Source organism: Pecten maximus, chromosome 1 (assembly GCF_902652985.1).
Source record: "Pecten maximus chromosome 1, xPecMax1.1, whole genome shotgun sequence".
NCBI lineage: Eukaryota > Metazoa > Mollusca > Bivalvia > Pectinida > Pectinidae > Pecten > Pecten maximus.
The window spans coordinates 57,656,878-57,682,100 of NC_047015.1; the positions used below are offsets into that span (position 1 = coordinate 57,656,878).

Consider the following 25,223-nt stretch of genomic DNA (forward strand, 5'->3'; position numbering starts at 1 on the left):
GATTGAACAAGTGTTTTTTTTAATATACTGCAATGTAAGCGAAGCCTCATGTGTACAATTTACAATTTACGCTTTCCATAGTTTTTTATGAATGAGGACGCGTAAGATTTATATTAAGGACTTTTTTTTAAGTTTGTCAATACTTCTAAATTCTGGAGGTACCGAGCTCCATAATTTTACAGCTGATGGCAAACAAAAAAGATGCTTTATAATAGTTTGCTTTTGTCTGAACTGATAAGAGCTGATCAGCTTGTCTGGTTCTATAATCATGAAGATCTGAGTGTAAGGAAGGTACAAGGGTGTTTTATTGTGAACGATTTTGAGAAAAAAATTTTCTTTTTCTTCGATCTGATAATTTTTCCCAACATAAGTCTTTATATAACAGTTCTATGTTAACAATTTTCGTAGCACCTGTCACTATCCTGCCAGCTTCAATTTGAACTTGCTCTATTTTGTCTATAACGTATTGTGGTAGTGCATCCAAAACAATATCAGCATATTCTAATGAAAGATATATATAGAGTCTGTAGAGAGTTTCTATCAAGAACAGAACATATTTCAGTTTCCTCAGTGTACCTAAACGTATGAAAGTTTCTTTTAAATGTATTCAATGTGGTCAACCAGTATTGTTCATAAAAATATTCGAAATTATTGAAATGTACCGATTAAATACATAGTAATTTTATGAATGTATGTAAAAAATTATGTGTATGTAACAATTGGATTTTAACATTTTTTAACATTTAACAGACGTTTATATTTACATGTAGGCTTTGCTTAGAATTAAAGAAGACTTTTGTCTAATAATTATTACGTAGTATTTTTATACATCGACTTCACGAATTGCTTGTTATATATATGTAATCAATATTCAACGTAATAAATTGTCTTTAAATTAACCAGGTCTTTGTTGTTCCTCGACATTATATGCATAAAGGGAGATAACCGCTACTGAAGATAGATTGTATGTGTACATTATATTGATTCATGGTGCTTTACGCGACAATGATGCACTAAAATTGATTTAACAAGTTCACGTTCCAAAATTATCAGCTGTAAGTATGATTTTGTTTGATTTACATAGTAGATTAAGGTAGTTTTGGGTGGATTTGGGTAATTCGTCGCGCCCATTTACCATGGGGGGGGGGGGGGGGTCATTTTACCATAATGGTATTTTGACCCCTGGGTCAATTTACCATCGGGGTCAAAATACCATACTACACCGGTATAAATTGTCTAATGTGAGCATTTCACAGTTTTATTTTCAGTTTCACCCCAAGAAGGGATAGTGTAACTCCATAGGGACTTTTTTTTACCAAATATCAGCACCCTAGTACAATCATAAAGTGATGTGTTAATAGCTTTCAACATTTCCACAAAAATTTTAAAAAAAATTGTTTTTCCCCAAAAAAGGTTAACTCCGGCAGGGGATAGTTTAACCCCCACAGGGACCATATTACCATAAATGACTATGCCTTTCAACACTTGCACTAAAAACTTAACATTTGAAAAACCAACGCCGACGCCGGAGTGACAACATAAGCTCTCACTCTTCTTTGAAGAGACGAGCAAATAACATAAGTAATTAAGGCAAAACTGGATATAATTGGGGTTTGTCATCACAACAAAAACGATACAGCTCCGTCACTCGCTATGCTGTGATCCGTATATGGTTGTCTGTGGCGTCAGGTAATATCTAACTGAAGTAGAGGAGATGTGGCTCAATATATTCCAGTAGACACACAGCAGCAGTTTTGTGGATATTCCGTACAAATATTATATTCATTCCATCAAGAGTCATAAATAGGAGTATTGTTGTCTAGGTTTCCGAGCCAACCCTATCCAGTACCGATACATATGTAAAAGGAGTGGGGAAATGCCACACCGGGTTCGAACCCGGGACCTCCGATCACTTGCCAGAAGCTCGACCAATTGCGATACCTGGTCGGCGATGATCGACCAAGTCCATTCGACTACACATATAACAAAACATATACTTATAGTCAACTTGTTTATTCACACTCAATTATCTGTTCACAAGTTACACCCAATGCATACAAGGTATGCACCTTACATAAACACGTAAAATAAGAAGTTTAACTAGGAGAGTTAGTTCCCCTTGGGGAGTAAGACGCATTTAAAATCAGTTATTGCTAACATCCTCTAACAGTCACTAAGTAACAGAAAACGAAAAATATTTCTTTTTTTTTTAATCATGATTTCCTCAAACATAACATACATTGTACTTAAAATGCTTTCAGTTTCAGGCACAAAACAGCTTTTTTATTCTCCGGTCGTACTGAACCAACAACAGGTCCCCTGAGCGATCCGACACCCTCACATCAAACATTTGAGTTGTCGAGATTTGACATTCGTTTATTTAATATTTTACTAATATCTATGCTTATAATCTAAATTTCATTTCACATTTTCGTAAATTCTGTCACAAGTTTTGTATAATTCAGTAAATGTATCATGGTTTTAGTGAATAGATCAAAGAAAACGATTTCATCTTTGGCACTGCTTAAAATAACAAGCAAGCATATTAACTTCTTCATAATAGACAATATATATGTCTTGAAGGGAATTATGAGTATATATTTTAATTTCAAAAACATCACACATTTCGTAAAACTGAAATGTATCCATCATTCATCATGATTTCAAAGATTTCATCTTAAAAAAACATTAACATCAACAAATCATTCAAGCAATGTCCTTAGACTTTCAAATGGAATGATTTTCGACTATTACTTGTAACTAGATACTGTATTACAGTAAGCTAATTTGCATTTCTGTAAATAAACTCCGATCAGGATTTTTTCTTCAACATGGTGTTTGCGCCAAGTTTACTTGCCCAAATGATCAACGGAACAAATTTAGAGTAAATAAAATTTAAAACCTTCTTGATTTTTGTATTATTATTTTTTTGCAGTCAGAAAATCAATTATATGGCTTGGGGAAATAGCAAAGTTTACCAGTCATGATGTATGTGTTTCCAAATGTTCAAGTCATCGTTTTCTCTGGGTTACTTTGGATAATAATCAAGGATACAACAGCTATATTGCTACTAACAATTCTAACGTTACAGCGGTTGAGTTTCCAATAAGCTACAACTTTGATTATAAGGATGGTTTAGATACAATATTAAAATTAAAATTGTAAATAAAAGATTTTTGAAAAAAAAAAAAAAAAAAAATGAATTTTGAAAATGTTCACTCTACATCGTTATTACTACATCGTTATTTTCTATATTTCTACAGTTTTGATTTTCATTCGGGTGTGAATCAGATTAGTGGAGGTTTACTGACGAACCAGGCTGGGCTGCCAATACTGGTAACATTTACCGAAGTATAACGCAGCGAACATCCCCGTTGAACTGAAACAGGTATACAAGTGTGACAAAATAAATGTCTTTGAATAAAGGCTCTATATATCAAAATTAAGCCACATATTCCATAAAAAATAAACAAAACAACAAAACAAACAAACAAACTTAGCTATATTCCGTTTTCATGTCTTAGTTTGATTATCTTGATTCAACAAAAGTTCATAACCAAGAATATGAAATCAATATTAACATTTTGGCTCCCACTTTTTCTTGAAAACACTAGTCATTATTGTCTTTATATATTTTCTGGTAAGAAACAATTTTGGGTAATGCCAAATTTCTTTATTACAAGTGATCATGACTTTGGACCTTCACAATAAAATAAAAAATTGTGTACTACAAACCAAACACAGCTTTAGCTACAGATAACAATATGTGACGTCATTAATATTAAAAAGCACTTTCTTATTGTAATATACAATATCATCAAGACTAAAATCATTGAGTTGGCTTCTAATTTTCGTAACCTACAGTGAAAACACCATGCAACTCTTAAGTTGAAAGAATTTTCCATCTTTTAGACAAATCCTTCATATTTTGAACAATATATTTTATCCAAACACAACTTTGGAATGGAAAAAACATCTAACAAATGAGATATGGAGTTTTTACTGAAGATATATATGGTCTCTGTACTAGGTAGATAATTATGTTACCTACGCCTGTCATAAATCTAAAAAAAAAAAATAATAAAAAGTGGAAAATGAAATATTTATATTAAAGTAGCAAAATAATGATTCATACACTTAAACAATTCCCTATATAGTATTGGGAAAACATGAAAGACTGATAAAAAATGTAAGCTTATCACAATCATCTCTTCAGAACATTCCAAAATTATCAAAATTATCTGAAACCTGTTAGCTAGAACACAACACAGAACATCTCCATTGCTCCAACTGACTCGGAGTTTTACTTTCCCAGTACAATTCTCCTCTCTGAACAATGAACTCATGTGGAATTACCTGTATGTTACCAGACGTTGAGTGTTTGTAAACATCCTGACAAAATCGTAATACAGGAAAGACGGAAAAGTCCAGCCCTTCCACACGGAGAGTAACAATTCAAATAAAAAATTACCTTGGTAGTACGGGTATCATGTTTTCTCGACCGTATTAAAAATACCAACTGTATCTAATGAACACAAGAATGTTTGTTAGATACGAAACGGCGCTAACATTCTGAGTTCAGGTAGAAGAGAGAAACTGACTGAGGATGTGATATATAGAAGGTGGTATAGATCCTGAGTTATATTTTCGGAAGCTTCGGGGCACTGACCACCGGGTTGCTCTGCTCCAGTAACTTGCGGCCTTCTGTCTTGTAGTCGAACGTACATTCATGGGACTCGGCATACCGATGTGTTGCACAGAAGTTGTTTCCACACCTGAAGGTAAATGACATAATCAAAAATAGGTGTTTGAACGAGTCCAATTCAAAAAGCCTGTTTAGCTCATCTTGATATCTAGTTTAGTTTAAACAATATTTTATTCAAATACGCTAAAACACTAAATCACAATACAATTACATCTATCAGTAGGATTGGAAAACAAGCTAAACACTGATACAATCTAATTAAAATTATACTTGTAATTTCCGCTCTTCTACAATACTTTATTACGATACACTTCAATACAAGATCTAACGAGTATCGTAGAGGAGTGGAAATTACAAGCCTAATTTTAATTAGATTGAACACTTATATTGATTCCTCTCCTTATATCTAAACAATTTAAACAATTTAAAGAACTTTAATCAATTTTATGACCGGATTCATATCATTTCCCCATGATGGACTGTCAAAGATTAGCTGATCCCAAGAATACATCAAGCCACCCAACTGGATATAAAGAGCTTCTACAATCGACATTATCCTGTTGGTTTGGTTTATTTTGCTTTACATCCCATGAATAGCCAGGGTCATATAAGGACGTGCCAGGATTTGGAGGTGGAGGAAATCCGGAGTATCCGGAGAAAAACCACCGTCCTATGGTTAGTAACAACTACCCCACATGGGTTTCGAACTTGTGACCCAGAGGTGGAGGGCTAGTGATAAAGTGTCGGGACACCTTATTAATTGACCACTCAGCCACCGCAGCCCCAACCCGGAGAAAAAACGAGAAAAAACACTGGCCTATAGTCAATACCAGGCAACTGCCCAATATGGGTTTCAAACCTACGACACTGAGGTGGAGGGCTAGTGATAAATCCTCAGAACACCATATCCAATGAGCCACCATAAGCTCACATCACCCAGAATAGCACTAGTATAGATTGTCACCTAGTTATGATTAGTACAAATTACTTCACGCTGATGAACTATGACCCTCCAGATAAATGGGTCTGAGGGTTCTAAAATAATTTTTCCTGCAGATTTTGGCCCTTATGAAGTGAAGCAAGCATACTGGGTATTGCTAAAGCATTATATATCCCCCTACTTGCCCCTGCTTAGAATAGTAACTGTGACCTTGACCTTGACCCCAAAACCCCTGAAACTCAACCTTGATCTGTTGCTACTCATACTGAAGTTTCATACCAGCTTTTAACAACCCACATTGAACCATGGTTGAGAAAACTGAGTGGACAGTCTGACAGACAGACAGACAGACAGACACAGACAGACAGACAGACAGACAGAAGTGGAGGGAACTTAAAATCCCTCGTTTTCAGTAATTGGGAACTAACAAGCCAAAAAAAATAGTCTCTGAATCTTGCATTTAAACCATCACCTACCTGCAGCCGAAACTAATATTTTGAAACATAATGTGGAAATTCATCATGAAACTGATTTATTACTTAAGTCGGTATCAATCTGTCATTGTGTCATACTTACCTACAAATGTAGCTTGTGGCTAGACCTGTTTTTTTGCCGCACACAAAGCATCGCTTGGTGACCTTCTTCTTTGGTTTGACAGGTGGAAGGCGGTGTGATGGGGACAGAAGACGACCATCGCGACTATTGGTCACTCGCTGCAGTCGGGCCGACTGGAAAACAAATTACAGGATACATTACACGACCGATTCCTGTTGGGAAACTTCATAATATATACAATACCAACTAACCACAGGCTACCGATTTACTAGTTGTTGTCTCTTGAAACCACAAACTAGAGGACTGCTAAAAATAGAAACAATGACCTTGGCCTTGACCAAAAAAAACCCCAAAACTCAATCTTATCCGAGCTATTATGGTCTTTTATCACTGTGTGAAATTCGATCAAAATCCATAAAGGAATGAAGCGACTAGAGTACTGACAAACTTTGGTGTTATACATAAACATGTACGTACTTGGTTTGGTTTATTTTGTTTAACGTCGTATTAACAGCCAGGGTTTTAATTGGACGTGCCAGGTTTTGGAGGTGGAGGAAAGCCGGAGTACCCGGAGTAAAACCACCGACCTACAGTCAATACCAGGTAACTGCCTTACGTAGGTTTTAAACTCGTAAGCCCAGAGGTAGAGGGCTAGTGATAAAGTGTCGGGACACCTTAACCACTCGGCCATCGAGGCCCCACGTACAAAACAAGATGGACGGATAGGAAACTCATAGGTTCCTGGTTTCACTGGTAGGGGAATAATAAATCTAAGCTGCAATGCTACCCAGAGAATACTGAATATTTCATTAATTAAGAAAGTTCGTATCAATATTCTACCTTGTGCAACACCTGTAATATATGTATAATTCTGGTATTTCTGTAATTTGTTTTTTTTTTAATTTTCAAGTAGATGAATATTTCCTTCAGGGAATGTGTATGCGCTTAAATCAATTTTCTGATCTCGAAGAAAAGCATTGAAGCTCAAAGGAAATTTCTTGAAAACTGTCAGCATCCTTATTCCTAAACACTTGACAATAAACAACTGGCAAAATAACAAAAAATCTTCTAATCACCTACTGCAACAATTCACCTTAGTTCAAAACCTGTCACAACTACAAAACCTGTCATTACTAAGTCAGAAAACAAAACATTAATTTCTAATCTGACTGCACAGTAATGGAATTTGATTCCAAAAAGAACTTTTATGAAAGAGGTATATATTAATAGGAAGATCAAATTTGTTGGTGGACGGAAAGCAAAGTGTAACACATACGACATGGGGCATATATATATAAAGCTCTACAAAGTAGTGTATAATCTCTGTTATACCCACTGGCTAAGGCAGACGTGTTCATCAGACTATAACTTGAGGACTTGGATCTCAATTTAATTTCCCTTATCAGGCTCCCTCTGGCCCCTTCCAGCCCCTGAGATTACAGCAAATTCATTTTAAACATAAAAACCACTTGTTCTCTTCGTGTGATAAACCAGGCCAAATTTCGTTGAAATCCATGCAGAAGATCTGGAGGAGTAGGCTTTAAAGCAAAACCATCTCAATGGTTGATGATTACCAGGGGTCACAAAAACTAAATTTGTATTGCCCCATTGAAAAAAAATAGTTATAATATACATGTACATGCAATCCCTTAATTATAGGATGAGTGGGATTTGAGCATTTTTTCTACTGACCCTTTAAACCAAAGAAGTGTATTTAGTTCAGCATATTTGGTTGAAATCTGTCGAGACATTCAGGAAAAGTAGTGTTTCAAGGGAAAAAGTTTACAGATAGCAAACCAGTCTTGATCAAATTAAATGACTTAATTAATGTATATAACAGAAGTTTGAGTTCACTATTATATATAAGTCTTATCAGCTCTTGAGATCGGATCTAATCCACTGACTCTATTCAATGCCTTTTTTCTGCAATCTCATGGCCCAGGTGAAGCTATCCTGGAATGTTTCCAAATGTTGATATAATTACCCAATGACAAAATATGGAACAAGCCAAACGGCACCCACAACACCACTGAACCGTGACACAACAGGTGGGTCTATAACGATCTGGTGTAGGTTACCAGTACAACTTCATACTAGACAGCTATATAGCTGGCTTCTATAACAGTTTTTCTACCTCCAGCTGTTGAATTAAATTCATGATTAATTTTGTCATTTGTTCATTTCTTTTTATCGGGGATATACTTAACCAAGTCATTACCTCATTAAAACATTCTTTAGCATTACGAACTCATCAATGCCACTTAAATCCAAACTGACCAAAAATTCAACCATATCTAACATATCAACTGAAAATCTGTAATGAAAGACTTTGAACCAAGCAGATTCGTGGGTAACACCAATGTAACAGATTAGGCCATATAAGTATATATATATACAAGAGGCCCATGGGCCTTAACGGTCACCTGATTTTTGAAATATTTCAGTAAATTTGAATGAAAGAATGAATTTCAAAACAAATAAAACAAATGATAGTCAAAAATGTGATTTCCCTATAACTATAGTAAAGTTTATCCCCTCCCATGGGGCAAACGCGAGACCCCAGGGCTAGGAAATTCACAATTATGGTAAAGCACCTTAAGACCCTTCGATCTGTGAAGAGTATTTAATTCTACCTTATTTGGGTTGTAAGAAGAAGATTTTTAAAATTTCAGTTAATTTGACCCTTTTTGGCCCCGCCCATCAGCCCCTGGGGGTCAGTCAGGACCAACATGTACATACCATCAAACTGCCATCCCAAGCTGATAACGTTAACGAAGTTAGAATGAATTCCAATAAAAATTCAACAAATAATAGTCAAAAATGTGATTTCCCTATATAAACTATAGTAAAGTTTACCCCCTCCCCAGGGGCAAACGTGAGACCCCAGGGTCATGAAATTCACTATTTTGCTAAAGCACATTAAGACTCTTCCATCTATGAAGAGTATTTGATTCTTCCATATCTGAGAGTAGAGAAGAATTAAGGTTTTTGAAATTTCAGTCAATTTGACCCTTTTTGGCCCCACCCACCAGCCCCTGGGGGTCAACTAGGGCCAACATGTACATATATACCATCAAAGTGTCATCCCATGCTGATAATTTGATACAAGTTAGAATGAATTCCAATATAAATCCAACAAATGATAGTCAAAAATGTGATTTCCCTATATAAACTATAGTAAAGTTTACCCCCTCCCCAGGGGCAAACGTGAGACCCCAGGGTCATGAAATTCACAATTTTGGTAAAGCACCTTTAGGCCCTTCTATCTATGAAGAGTATTTGATTCTACCATATCTGAGAGTAGAGAAGAAGATTTTTGAAATTTTAGTCAATTTGACCCTTTTTGGCCCCGCCCACCAGCCCCTGGGGGTCAACTAGGGCCAACATGTACATACCATCAAAGTGTCATCCCATGCTGATAATTTGATACAAGTTAGAATGAATTCCAATATAAATCCAACAAATGATAGTCAAAAATGTGACTTCCCTATATAAACTATAGTAAAGTTTACCCCCTCCCCAGGGGCAAACGTGAGACCCCAGGGTCATGAAATTCACAATTTTGGTAAAGCACCTTTAGGCCCTTCTATCTATGAAGAGTATTTGATTCTACCATATCTGAGAGTAGAGAAGAAGATTTTTGAAATTTTAGTCAATTTGACCCTTTTTGGCCCCGCCCACCAGCCCCTGGGGGTCAACTAGGGCCAACATGTACATAGCATCAAAGTGTCATCCCATGTTGATAATTTGATACAAGTTAGAATGAATTCCAATACAAATTCAACAAATAATAGTCAAAAATGTGATTTCCCTATATAAACTATAGTAAAGTTTACCCCCTCCCCAGGCGAAAACGCGAGACCCCAGGGTCATGAAATTCACAATTTTGGTAAAGCACCTTAAGACCCTTTCATCTATGAAGAGTGTTTGATTCCACCTTATCTGAGAGTAGAGAAGAAGATTTTTGAAGTTTTAGTCAATTTGACCCTTTTTGGCCCCGCCTCTCAGGCCCCTGGGGGATGGGGACCATATAATTCACAATTTTAGTTGAACTTTAGCCATAGAAGCTCCCTGTCAAATTTCATTGAATTTGGTTCAGTGGTTTTGGAGAAGAAGTTGAAAATGTAAATTGTTTACGGACGGACGACGGACGACGGACGACGACGGACAAAAGGCGATAAGAATAGGTCACTTGAGACTTTGTCTCAGGTGACCTAATAACTTAGCAACACAAATGACGAAGGAAGACAACTTTTTGACTCATGCCCTGACCGGGCCTCGAACTCACGATCTACGGCACCAATTTCCTAGCCAGAAATACCTGCAGCTTATATCGCTGTGCCACATCGGCGTTCATATCATATATTTATATATTTTATGTACAGTATTAAAAAGAGCAAAAACTGACATCAGACACAAATTAGCCCATTCGCTCAATCAAGGGGACTCAAAACAGTTTATTTAGAACATTAATTTATATGATATCAGTCAGCATGACGTCATAAAACAGGGAATGACATCCAACAAGTACACGTATTATGAAGTCATTGTTGTTATATGATGTCATATAAATGTTCAAAATGAAGATCTAGAGCTCCCAGGTATATATGTATGATGGAGCGAAAACATTAATTTGTGTTTTTTTGTCAGTTTTCACTATTTTCAATATATTTTCTTCCACAAGGACACAATTATATATGCTTGTAATTATATAACTATAGGCCATACAGTGATTTTAACTGTTCCAGTCTTCCTGAAAGATGAAATGATGAAAGATTTGGCTGAAAACTCATGTACAAATAAAATCTCAAAAAATTTGGTTGAAAACTGCAGGAGAAGTAGTTGAGGTCACAAGAAATTGGTATTTAATGTACAGTTGACATAGAGCTCTGAAACTTTAATGTTTCACTATCTCGGGAGTATAAAAAGTCTCATGGCTCACAGCTGTACCCAGCAATTTGCTGCAGTCAATGCAAATACCATCATGACTTTAGGTCTTGTACTAGTTTTAAAGATCATTTTAGAAAAAATCTCAATTGGTAATGACTGATTGAGGAAAATGGGTATATATGCCATCTCACTTGGGCGCTCACGTAAAGAACTTACCACAAGTCGCCCCTCGGGCGTGGTCATCCTTCCGTCAGGTAACGCAGGACTTCCAAATGTGTAATTAGAAAGACGGGACTTACTACCACTCGGTACAAAGTTACCAATATTTCCTATACGTGACGAGCCAATTTTTTCTAGCGATGCTTGTCTTAAAAGTCCGGACATGGCACGCGCCTCACTCGTACTCAAACTTTCTAATGTTATTTCTTTCCGTCTTTCAAGCCCCTTGTACCGGGATGATGTGGTGGGTCGACCAAATGTCTCTTGTAAACTCTCGAGTGTCACATCTCTTGAGGACGTAGTTGGTCGACCTAGCACTTCCTTAAGACTTTCTATCGTGAGATCACTTCCTTTTAGTTTCTGTTTGTTTTTAGAGGATGTTGGTGGCCTAAGGCTATCCTTGAAACTTTCCAATGCAAGGTCCTTCATTTTGCTGCTTGTGATTGGCCGTGAGTCCTGTATTTGACGCTGAAGTTCCTTGGACTCAGCCCCTAAGTAATCAATCTTTTGACTTTCATGTGATATCGAACTAGAGGCTACTATGTCAGAGAGTTTCGGACTACTTTCCTTTCCAGAAGAAAGCGATCGGTCGTCGCACTTTACTGCCTCGGGCGAGTCAACTTTAATTTTCCTTGCGGTGTTATTTTCACTATTTGTACCAATATCCTCTTTAACACTTTCTAATGTCCGGCTAAGCTTGGTCCCGCCCTCAGCACTCTCCAAGTGTCTCATGCTGTGTGGCGACTTTGAGATGGCACCACCAAGATCCACGGTAGATGTATCATTGTCGGACGACTTGATGGAGGCAAAGCTATCCTTGCCAGCCATTGAAGTGAGGCTGAGACGCTCGTCTGGGGAAAAAGGTGAGGCTAATGTGTGTCCCACTGGGGGAAGGCACGACTTTCGGTTCAGGTGATGACCTACGGGCAGGTTTCTTCCAGAACTTGGAAGCTGTCGATATCGTGTGGCTCCTCGTCCATTAGAGTGTCCAGATGTTGGAGGATGTGGTTTCTTTCTTGGCTGTGAAAAAAAAAAAAAATAAAAAATTTAACGAAATCTTTTTTAAACATGGGTCTTGTTGTGAAATATCTTGCACGATAACTTGAAAATGTGAAACATTTGAACAATGTAACATTGTTCCACAATAAGGATTTAGTGTTGCAGTAATTATTTAAGTTATGAATCCTTTTACATACTATAAATGTGGTTTATTTACGTGGGATTTCGATAGGTAAACTATAAGCGTAGGATTTATTTCAACAATCGATGTACCGTTCCCCCCTTTTTGCACATGACGTTCCATTAATATGACCCACATCAGAAAACAATATTCACGGGTAAAATTTTGTGATTGAATGACCTTCACGTATTTAGGGTAAATTTCACTTTCACCTTTGTGCAAAATGAACAGTATATTGTGTTATTTTTTCTGGCATTTAAGATTTGTTATCTATTTGTTCATTTATTTGTTTCATAAAATATATTCTATTTTACAAAACAATAAACCCTGTAGTAAACAAAGCTTAGCTGTCAATGTAAAATGATCAATAACCACTGCTATTTCCCATTACTATACAGACTACCCCCTGTAGTGTATATTTCATTCTTTGCGTTTTGTACCTTTTTTGTTAGAGTAAGCTTTTCCATCTTGCCACGAAGCTGTTTCATTTTTTCCTTCAGTTGTTCATTCTCTTCGAGTTTCTCCTTTGGAGGAACGTCATCCTCTTCCTCTTCATCATTAAAATTGTACATGGACGCACCACTGTTTAAAAAAACGTATCCATGGTAACTGGTCATCATACCATTTTTATTTGGAAAATGATGCATATATCAAAACACATGTTCACTGTCCATATGATTAATAAAATCTTTCTGGTTTTGCCAACGGACATTAACAGTAAGACAGTGTGGGGTTCTGACAGTAAGACAGTGTGGGGTTCTGACAGTAAGACAATGTGGGGTTCTGACAGTGGACTGTAACAGTAAGACAATGTGGGGTTCTGACAGTGGACTGTAACAGTAAGACAATGTGGGGTTCTGACAGTGGACTGTAACAGTAAGACAATGTGGGGTTCTGACAGTAAGACAATGTGGGGTTCTGACAGTGGACTGTAACAGTAAGACAATGTGGGGTTCTGACAGTGGACTGTAACAGTAAGACAATGTGGGGTTCTGACAGTAAGACAATGTGGGGTTCTGACAGTAAGACAATGTGGAGTTCTGACAGTGGACTGTAACAGTAAGACAATGTGGGGTTCTGACAGTGGACTGTAACAGTAAGACAATGTGGGGTTCTGACAGCGGACTGTAACAGTAAGACAATGTGGGGTTCTGACAGTAAGACAATGTGGGGTTCTGACAGTGGACTGTAACAGTAAGACAATGTGGGGTTCTGACAGTGGACTGTAACAGTAAGACAATGTGGGGTTCTGACAGTGGACTGTAACAGTAAGGCAATGTGGGGTTCTGACAGTGGACTGTAACAGTAAGACAATGTGGGGTTCTGACAGTGGACTGTAATAGTAAGACAATGTGGGGTTCTGACAGTAAGACAATGTGGGGTTCTGACAGTGGACTGTAACAGTAAGACAATGTGGGGTTCTGACAGTGGACTGTAACAGTAAGACAATGTGGGGTTCTGACAGTAAGACAATGTGGGGTTCTGACAGTGGATTGTAACAGTAAGACAATGTGGGGTTCTGACAGTGGACTGTAACAGTAAGACAATGTGGGGTTCTGACAGTAAGACAATGTGGGGTTCTGACAGTGGACTGTAACAGTAAGACAATGTGGTGTTCTGACAGTAAGACAATGTGGGGTTCTGACAGTGGATTGTAACAGTAAGACAATGTGGGGTTCTGACAGTGGACTGTAACAGTAAGACAGTGTGGGGTTCTGACAGTAAGACAATGTGGGGTTCTGACAGTGGATTGTAACAGTAAGACAATGTGGGGTTCTGACAGTGGACTGTAACAGTAAGACAATGTGGGGTTCTGACAGTAAGACAACTTGGGGTTCTGACAGTACGACAATGTGGGGTTCTGACAGTGGACTGTAACAGTAAGACAATGTGGGGTTCTGACAGTAAGACAACTTGGGGTTCTGACAGTGGACTGTAACACTAAGACAATGTGGGGTTCTGACAGTGGACTGTAACAGTAAGACAATGTGGGGTTCTGACAGTGGACTGTAACAGTAAGACAATGTGGTGTTCTGACAGTGGACTGTAACAGTAAGACAATGTGGGGTTCTGACAGTGGACTGTAACAGTAAGACAATGTGGGGTTCTGACAGTAAGACAATGTGGGGTTCTGACAGTGGACTGTAACAGTAAGACAATGTGGTGTTCTGACAGTGGACTGTAACAGTAAGACAATGTGGTGTTCTGACAGTGGACTGTAACAGTAAGACAATGTGGTGTTCTGACAGTGGACTGTAACAGTAAGACAATGTGGTGTTCTGACAGTGGACTGTAACAGTAAGACAATGTGGTGTTCTGACAGTGGACTGTAACAGTAAGACAATGTGGGGTTCTGACAGTGGACTGTAACAGTAAGACAGTGTGGGGTTCTGACAGTAAGACAACTTGGGGTTCTGACAGTAAGACAATGTGGGGTTCTGACAGTGGACTGTAACAGTAAGACAATACGGGGTTCTGACAGTGGACTGTTATAGTAAGACAATGTTGTGGTGTGATTGATTAGGAATTCCAGGCCACACCTGTATCAACTGTAAAGACAGACATGATCAAGTGATTTTGTATAAGAGGATTAAACACCTCTGCTTACTACTGTATATTGTGTGCAAACTTGACCTTCACAGACGGAGCATGCAACTGTTTCACCTTTAACAATCAAAGCAGCGAAATAAACCTGAAGTGATTTCATCACTGTTTCCCTAGAATTCCTAATTTACCTCCTGAAAAAATCTTTCCCAATTCACCAATTTTCTTCCTAAAATGAAACAGAAAGGCCTGCATACTTTCTATGATGCTAAATTAGTACTTTTATTGTCCACCCTCGTTAAGGAATTTTCCCATACCAAATTAGTTTAAATCACTAAACCTTAATTTCCTAGGAAATCTTTCCTGTTCACTCCTATGGTATGATACCACAGCCTTTCATACCCACCTCAGAGACTCGGACAACGGGGTGAGGGTCCCGTCGCCTCGGTCCACCACACGAAAAAAATTGAGCTGGTCACCCTCACGGAACACGAGCAGGGTCACTTGACGATTTCCTGGAACTTTCTCCCAGATCTCGTCACGATTTGCTTCCACATACTCCGCCATTTCCCTGAGTGTCGGATCCTCCATAGGAACTGGAACACATGAATTACCTATATTAGAATCCGAGACGGGATGGGTGAATAGGGTTAATGTACAGAGGCCCATACATAATACAAGATTTAACATATTTGACACATAGGTCCTTAACTATTATGATCAGATCTGTCCCAATGTGGAAATTATTCCAAATTTTGTTGACATAATTAAAGCTCACAGGATGTGAAATTTTGTCAGAATGCATTCATATGAATTTACTCAAGTTATACTCGCAAGGTCCAATGAAATTCCAAAGGGCCATAACTCTGTAAAATAAGTTACAAATGAATTTGTGAACTCATCCGAGATCTTATTGATAACATAAGGCTGTATACCAAGTATGAATGTGTCCACAGAGACTCAGACTGTTGATTTTGCTTTAATATAATGGAAACAACCCAAGGAGATGAAATAAAAGAAAAAGAAAGATAAGAGGTTTCATTTTCTTTCAAAAATGTTTTTTGATTGCCCATTCCATGCTACATCCTTTTTATTTATTCTGCACAATATCTGTATATTGCTGAACAGAAATAAACTAGAGAGATTTTGAATGGCTGAAAAAATTCCTGTTGCATATATATATATATATATGTTCAGTATTGAGGTCATCTGAATATGATCCTTATGGATCCTTTAACGTCCTATTACAGCCAGGGTCATTTAAGGACGTGCCAGGTTTTACAGATGGAGGAAAGTCGGATTACCCGGAGAAAAACCACCGGCCTATGGCCAGTACCTGGCAACTGCCCCACGTAGGTTTCGAACTCGCAACCCAGAGGTGGAGGGCCAGTGATAAAGTGTCGAAACACCTTAACCACTGATCAACCACCACGGACCACGAAGTGTATAATGATTGATGACCTGATTTTAATCAGATTGCCCGGCCGCACTAGTTATATACTTACTCCTGCGAGTATTAATGGGTCCGCCCCTCATAGCCAGCACCAGTTTCAGTGTGGCACCGTCGTGGATACTGTAGTCGTGGAGACTGTATTCATCTTCCAACTCCATGGACTGCCAGATGAGATGCTGCTGTGCTATCGGGATTCCTGTCAAAGAAGACGAGTCAGGTGACTATCATGAATCATATTTACGATCTTGATCACAATCAGGGGAGACCACTCACCGATCACAATCGTGGGAGATCACTCACCGATCAAAATCAGGGGAGACCACTCACCGATCACAATCAGGGGAGACCACTCACTGATAACAATCGTGGGAGACCACTCACCGATCACAATAAGGGGAGACCACTCACTGATAACAATCGTGGGAGACCCACTCACCGATCACAATCAGGGGAGACCACTCACTGATCAAAATCAGAAGAGATCACTCTATGTCAGTCAGGGGGGAGACCACTCACTGATCCCAATCAGGGGAGACCACTCACCGATCACAATCAGGGGAGACCACTCACCGATCACAATCAGGGGAGACCACTCACCTATCACAATCAGGGGAGATCACTCACTGGTCACAATCAAGGGAGACCACTCATCTATCACAATCAGGGGAGACTACTCATCGATCTCAATCAGGGGAGACCACTCACTGATCCCAATCAGGGGAGACCACTCACCGATCCCAATCAGGGGAGACTACTCACCGATCACAATCAGGGGAGACCACTCACCGATCACAATCAGGGGAGACCACTCACTGATCCCAATCAGGGGAGACCACTCCCTGATCACAATCAGGGGAGACTACTCACCGATCACAATCAGGGGAGACCACTCACTGATCACAATCAGGGGAGACCACTCACCGATCACAATCAGGGGAGACCACTCACCGATCACAATCAGGGGAGACCACTCACCGATCACAATCAGGGGAGACCACTCACCGATCACAATCAGGGGAGACCACTCACCGATCACAATCAGGGGAGACCACTCACCGATCACAATCAGGGGAGACCACTCACCAATCACAATCAGGGGAGACCACTCACTGATCACAATCAGGGGAGACCACTCAATGTCACAGTCAGGGGGGAGACCACTCACCGATCACAATCAGGAGAGACCACTCACAGATCACAATCAGGGGAGACCACTCACCGATCACAATCGGGGAAGACCATGACAATCACATGTTTACTTAGGTAACTATCACATGTCAGGAGACCACTCGAGAAACTTCAAAATCAGAGAAAACCAGCTGATTCACGGCCAATAAAAGTATTATTCCGGATATGAAAATCCTCTTTGCTGCAGGCTTGTGGGAACAGGACAGATAGTAAATTTATACCCGAAATGTGATGAGTCAACATTTGGTTTATTTTTCATATTCATATTCATTCGAAAAAGAAAAAAAGAAAAAATATATAACTGGGATAATGCGATCTACCATTTATTTCCATATTCATAACAACCGAACAAAAAACTAACTAATTTGTAGCTCTAAGAGTAATCAAGGTCACATAAATATTTATTCAGACAAATGATTCAAACTAAACTGACAAAATGATTAAACCAGTAACTGAAGCATTGGTACCATAGGTTTAATTCAGCATCCTTAACATGTGTGGAGGCGGACTGGAGCAACCACTAGCTGCAAAAGTAGGAGTCATTGATGCAGGAACTTTTTTAAAGTTATATTAAATTCAAGCTTATTCTAGATCTGACCACTGTTATTATTTGCATATATTTGCATCTCTTCTACATTGTGGACATGGTATTTAAATTTGCAAATTAAGGTAAAACGGAAATAACACAAAAAAGCTTTAAACGTAATAAGTAATTACTAATAAAACAATATATTAATTTTTGTAGTTCATTGTGATAGTATTACTGTGTAATGTGATCTACCATTTTATTTCCATATTATTTCCATCAGGCCACCCCCGTGATACCCACTGGTGTACATATCCTTTGTACCAGATAATAATTAACAGGATATATATCATTGTTGAGGGTTGTATTAGTACTTTAAACAGGGTTCTTTTTAGATTGACATCCTATAGGCATATCCTTCAATTTAAATACAATTAAAACAAACAACTCGGGTCTCCTATTTTTTTTTTTTTTTTTAATTACTCTATACGCTCCAAATGCTACATGGGAATTATAAAATTCAATTTCTGGAATATTACATGTACAAGTTTACAATATCTATGTCTATGCTGTACATGTAATACCACAAACATTTACAACTCATTTAATTAAGAATATAGTGATCAATTTGAGATTAAGTTGTATGACAGTATAATTCTTACACTTCTAATAACCTTGGATTAAATTCAACTGTACACATATAATTTGCCTGGGTATTGACCAGTCTAGTTCTTACACACCTTGTGTGACGATCAATATGGAACAATCACCGATTCTATTGACTCGGTTATCTTTGGGAGTATGCCAAGTCCTTCACAGTGAAATTTACTAAGTCTACTGGGGTTCTAATGGAAATTCAATAACTGTGTGTAACAGGTGATTATAACCGGACCCAACTGGGGGTACGAATCCAGGTAGACCAAGATATAAGTGTACCTCGATCACTCTAGTACAGACTTAAAATATATAACCGTCGGTGTTAAGGTATATTGCAGACTTATAATTTAATATCCGTCTATACAAAGGTCTAGTACAGACTTATAATACACAAATGTCGATGTACACATCTTGGTTTGATTTTTTCACTAGATTATTCATTATTCAATCTATGGCTGTTGGAACTATATGGCTGTTCCTATCATTGAACCAACAACATTTTCTCATTTTTTTCCACTGTAACAGCAGAAGAAATTAAATTTTTTTTAGAATAAAAATACAAAACTGTCAAAATTAAAATACAACCAATATGCAATTTCTGAGTTAGGAAATCAATTACATTCCGACAGGCTGCTTCGATTCGGAGGGCAATATCATTTTGGGACAAAATGTCCATTAACACTTCGGCATTTGCACTCGCGGGATATTTTCAAATGTCTTGGCCGTTGGTCACATAGCATTCCATCACAGCTTTGTACATGTCACGCTAACCGACGCCTTCAGCCCACGCCAGCCGAAGGGTTCATGGTTGTTATTTCAACTACTACCAAAAATACTAGTCTTATTGTATATATCTTATTGTACTTTCTAGTATTGTTTATTAATTATATATCATGTGATTGCATTTGTATTAGATCTGTGTCTTAAACTGTCTTGACAAAGGGGTGAACTGCCTCAATTTTCATGTCCACACGACAGTTAGAATTACTTCTATGCCCGCCCCCATATCAACATTTCAAGTAATTTGTATGATGCAGACAAATTAAACCCTTGCAAGGCTCCAGTGTTACCCGGATTTATTATTATTGTTAATATATATTATTTCTTTGACCTATACATAATGTAATTATACTGTGAAAATTTATGATGCATGCATGGATTAAAATAAAAATATTTGCTTGTCAGATGTGTTTCAGATTTGACTAATTACATATCACAATTTTACTTGAAATGTATAATACAGACAACTTATATTTAAGAATATCTATCTTGAAAACTTTGGTTTGGTTTGTTTTTGTTTAACGTCCTATTATATATTAACAGCCAGGGTCATTTAAGGACGTGCCAGGTTTTGGAGGTGGAGGAAAGCTGGAGTACCCGGGGAAAAACCACCGGCCTACGGTCAGTACCTGGCAACTGCCCCACGTAGGTTTCGAACTTGCAACCCAGTGGTGGAAGGCTAGCGTTAAAGTGTCGGGACACCTTAACTACTCGGCCACCTGGTACATAAACACTAATAATGAGCAAACATGAAACCTTCCTAAAGGACGGCATATATATACACACATGTATGACCGATATCGGACCCAAAGTCAGAGTAACTTTAGTAAACAATGAAGTGTATGCAAATATTTTTATTTGTACATTTACAAAGAATAACAACCCATGTATTTCGTATTTACTCTTATATTTTAAATGATGTTTTTTTTTTTTTTAAATTGTTAAATGCAAATAACGTAAACAATCATATAGCGCCCATTTTGAGTACCTACCCGACGATCTACATCATAGTACATGTGTATATAAGAGGGGCCAAAACCCAACTCCGCCTATACGAATCAGTGTTTTTTTCAGGTAATTTTTTCAACAGCCTATGCCTTTTCAATTGGGAAAATAATTGCGGTGTTTGGTAAATTTGGGAAAAATAGCAAATATTGACAAAATACTTAAATAAGTCAAAACACTTCATTTATTGGCTTTTCTAGTCTGCCTCATGATATGAAGAGTCAGTAGCAAGCATCCTGGGTTATTACTTAGACTACAAAACAAAGGAAGTTTTCTTGTTTTCATCGATCTTGGTGTTTGTCTACGGACTCTCTGAAATGCTTGCCTGCATGTCATTTGTGGAAAGCGCAACAGTGATCAGGATTCGAGTTACCTCCTTTATACCGTTGATACGACCAATTGAGGCCAACTTAACAATACAGATAACCAGATAGAAATTCAATACAATTTTTTTTTTTTTTTAAATTGGGAAAAATGATGTTTCAAAATTGGGAAAATACAATTTTTTTTTGGCAAGGGGAAACAGCCTAAAGTCGGCTGTAGATCTGGCCAAAAAAAATTACTGCAAATACTCCGGTTATTTGCATATTTTGTCATGGAAAAAGGGCTATGCAAATAAGCGGGTTGCTCTGTATACAGCAACAATGTTGGGATGGGACTACAGACCTATCTCGGGTGTGTTGCCCGTCTACAAAATGCCAAAAAACAATTTGCCAAATTTTGTTCAGGGGCCAGTCATGATCAGAAAGGTCCATTTTCTCAGAATATTTATCATTTCCTGTTTGGCAGCAAAAAGATATTTTACATGTTCTATCCATCCATGGATATTATAGTAATTTCTTAAGATTTCTCGTTGCTGTATTGCTACTAGCCGAAACAACAGAAATGTACCAACATCATAACAATGAGACAACATACATGTACAGCTTGCCTTCCGATTCTAGCCCTTCCTCCCGCATTGGCGCACTAAAAAAGGGGCTGATTTTCAGGGGTGATAACTCCCATGGAAAGGCTAAGCGCATGTCCAGGGCTTTTTCTGAGGGCTTTAATTTTAAGGGCCGATAAAGGACCCCGTTCCCAATTGAAATTATTTCATATTTTAACCAAATTCCCAAAATTTGTAGTTTAATTATGAAAATTTCTTTCCCAATCAGGGCTCAAAGTGGATATTTTTACCAGGTGGCCTATTTGGCTACCAAATCATACAATTCATGCAATCTAGGTGCCAATTGGAAAAGTTGGTTGCCCGGCCAAGTTGTCTTACAATTGAAAAAAGAAAATCTTTTAATTCTCTCTGTAACATTTTCAATTGTGAACATCATTTTAGCATTGACTGCAACTCCAACATTTGAAAGATTAACCAAATCACATATTTACACAATTTTTTAGTGACCATGCAGACGCCTTATAGGTCAATAACTGGTCGCCAATGGTGAATTTACGGCGCCATGGCCACTAAAATAGGTGTATAAATCGGTGAAAAAAAGGCCTGAAGTCAGAACTTGGAAAACTGTATTCAGGGCTCAGAGCTCATTTTGATACGTTTAATGTTAAATCATGGGCCTTTGAAGGCATTTCCAAGGCCTTTACAAACCCTTACCTTTCACAGGGTTTGCACCCAGAACTTTGTCAATGGGCAGTGATAAATCTACATGGAAGTCTCGAGTTCTGTACTAAAAAGAATTTGGGAATTTCCTGGAAATACTTAATTTAACATTGAACTGTGGGGACTCATTGCCCTTAGAAATTGTTTTGAAAAGATCTCATTAAAAGAAATTGTAGATTAATCACTGAATGTAGTCCATTTCAGCCATCAACCCCAATTTTTTTTTATTTTCATGGTAATATTTTTACATGCAGTCTAGAGGGACGAGACGACTTCCTTTAGTGCAAACCCTGATGTAGTGATGGATAATAAGTTGAAAATCTTAATTGATAATTGATTTGTAAGGATAACATTAACTTTCTATAATCGGTTTAAGAGTAAAATAAATATTACAACTAAAAATGCGTCCCTCTCCCTGTGTAAAAGTTTATCATGTAAGTGTACTAAACATTTTAAGTTATCAAAAACTGCATGCATCATTTATAACCTTCTTCTCTGTCCAGAGATATCAGCCGTCAAAACTGGCTATTTTCACCTGCCTGTCATGATCAATAGCCAATCAGCATAGAGGCAGTTATAGCAGGGTTTTTCGGCATAGCCGTATAATTTTCTTTTGGCTCCTGATATGACGCGACAGGTGGCGTTACTGGTCAAGATAAAGTATGTGATTGGTCAATGTAGTGGTAAATGCAAAATGCAGATATGCAGTTAAAGACGAACCAAATTAAGATTGAATGCAAGCTGAGTAAGTGGATGTATCTATTCAAATGACACATTAATAAAATCATATTCCTGATTCAAATGCAGTCTTATTATCACCAAAAATGATTCAAACTGATAATTTTGTTATCCGTGCTGGAACGCATTAGTTCGTTAATTTATTTCACCGGCAGTTTTGCATTATAACAACGAGCATCAAAACTATGCTGTTTATCTTTTTTAAAGATATTTCTGTATAGTCACTATATAGCTAGTCAGTACATATATTGAACATTGAACATATAAAGATCCAGAGCTGTGACATCACAAGTGTGAGAGTCGTTTGGGCCAATATAGGGAGAATTATAGGCCTAGCCCCACTTACATTAACATTTCTGTTGTTTCAGTATAAATACTGGTAATTGATGTTGTTTCCTGTTAACTCAGGGTCTAAGTACAAATATATCTATTTTGGATATTTTCAACAATTTTTGTGCAACATGTAATTATATAAATTCTATTTTATTTTTTTTTTTTATTTTTACAACAATTGCGAAATAAGTTGATATATACCAACTTATATTAATCACGCTTGTTGGCCGGGAATCGGGAAACGTCTGAGGTCTCTTACTACGGGAGGAATCCGGACTACTCAGGGAAAACCCATGTCATTGGGCAGGTGAGCCCATACCTTTTCATGTCCGATCGGGGAATCGAGCCCCAACTGCCTAAGTGAAAGGAAAGTGTGTTACCACTGTGCCACCCGATGTCTGATTTGCTTACATACATTATTAATGTGATGTCACAGCTTGATAGCTAGTGTAGGTCACTATCTAGGGTGATGTACATTCCACCAAATCGTGCATATCTCGAAAATTATAAGATTTTCATATAATTTCTTCACATTTGGTGTGGTTTGTTTTGTTAATGTCCTATTAACAGCCAGGGTCATTTAATGATGTGCCAGGTTTGAAAGGTCGAGGAAAGCCGGAGTAAAACTACCAGCCTATGGTCAGTACCTGGCAAACTGCCCCACGTAGGTATCGAACTCGCAACCTAGAGGTGAAAGGCTAGTGATAACGTTACGGAACACCTAAACCACTCGGCCACCGCAGCCCCTCCCATAACAATGAGTAACCAATAATAAAACTCACTCGGGACATTTTGAAGTTTGGGGAGGACTTATTACTTGTGGCCTACTTTATTCTGCAAAAATGAACCCAAAGGCGGCTTAAATTTATTTGCAGACAATAATTATACTATCTATTACTTTAGATAATAGATTTATCTAAATTTGTACCTGTGAAGAAATCAGCATGGCGATATTTGCGCTAATTGTCAGTTTTAAAGAAACTAGTTCACAGGTACTGGTCTAGATCTATTGTCACATGATAGCTCGACTTATATCATATGGACCAGTGGCCATGGCCAATATGCGAGATATTAATCGGCCAAAAAGTCTGACCTGGCTTTGGTTCATTTTCCCTATACATGTAGGGCAATTTGGATAATATGTATTAATTAAAATCTAAGGTGAAATTTAGCCAAGCTACCAGGAATTATTAGTAGGCCTAAATTTGATAACAATCGATGGGGTTTGTAAATATGTAGCCTTTGTAGGGTCTACTCCAGCAAAATGACTCATTTGTTTACATGTACATACGATAATCCTACTATACATTGCATGTAGGGAGATTTGGCTGAACAGTCTCCCAAAAATGTTCATCTACTTGCTCGAGTTCCAGGACTCGATTTCAAAACAACGAAATGAAGTTACGTGATGGGCTATTCATGTCTAATCCTTACCTTCGAGCCGTTGAATTTTTGCCTTTACAGACATAATCGTCTCGAAAGGCGATACTCTCAGCTCGAAGAAAGTGCCCGTTAGCGTTTCAATATACAGCTCCATCGTGGAAAAGTCCTCGACGTCAATGACGACGACTTACTACAGAACACCTTACAAGTTTACGGATTCATTGCAACGCCTCAAAGACATCATTTGCCTCTCCAGTACCGGAGAAAAGCATATTTTCCAAAATCCACTAAGTTATCGCCATATTTGGTTATATAATCCAGTTCTTGAATATCTGCACATTTTCACTGCACAGATGTCGCAGCTATAAACGTCCTTCCTGGACGGAAATCGCGATGCTTTCGTATGACATCTAACACTCCATTGAACAAAATACACAAAGATGGTGGCTCCAATTTTCACGATAGGAATTCGAGGGCACAAAAGTACCCGTATGTTGTAGTTACTGACAACAAAATTAGCA

At 38.0% G+C, this 25,223-nt stretch overlaps 1 protein-coding gene across 1 annotated transcript; it reads right to left on the reverse strand.

The window, feature by feature from the left end:
* Positions 1–1,997: 1,997 nt before the first annotated feature.
* Positions 1,998–25,182, reverse strand: LOC117339160 (AN1-type zinc finger protein 4-like). Its single transcript, XM_033900588.1, has 7 exons — positions 24,754–25,182; positions 16,539–16,682; positions 15,440–15,629; positions 12,930–13,071; positions 11,307–12,329; positions 6,222–6,373; positions 1,998–4,775 (listed from the first exon to the last, which is right to left on the reverse strand). The coding sequence occupies exons 1-7, from the start codon at positions 24,854–24,856 to the stop codon at positions 4,640–4,642; spliced, it is 1,890 nt and encodes a 629-aa protein (XP_033756479.1). The 5' UTR covers positions 24,857–25,182; the 3' UTR covers positions 1,998–4,639.
* Positions 25,183–25,223: the final 41 nt, after the last annotated feature.

Bases quoted from the DNA above. Each gene is read 5' to 3' on its own strand.
- LOC117339160 (XM_033900588.1), bottom strand. From the start codon at position 24,856: ATGGAGCTGTATATTGAAACGCTAACGGGCACTTTCTTCGAGCTGAGA. The intron at 15,630-16,538 runs GTAAGTATATAA...CATGTGTTCCAG, and splicing joins ACCCATTAATACTCGCAGGA to TTCCTATGGAGGATCCGACA. The intron at 13,072-15,439 runs GTGGGTATGAAA...TTTTTTAAACAG, and splicing joins CCGTTGTCCGAGTCTCTGAG to TGGTGCGTCCATGTACAATT.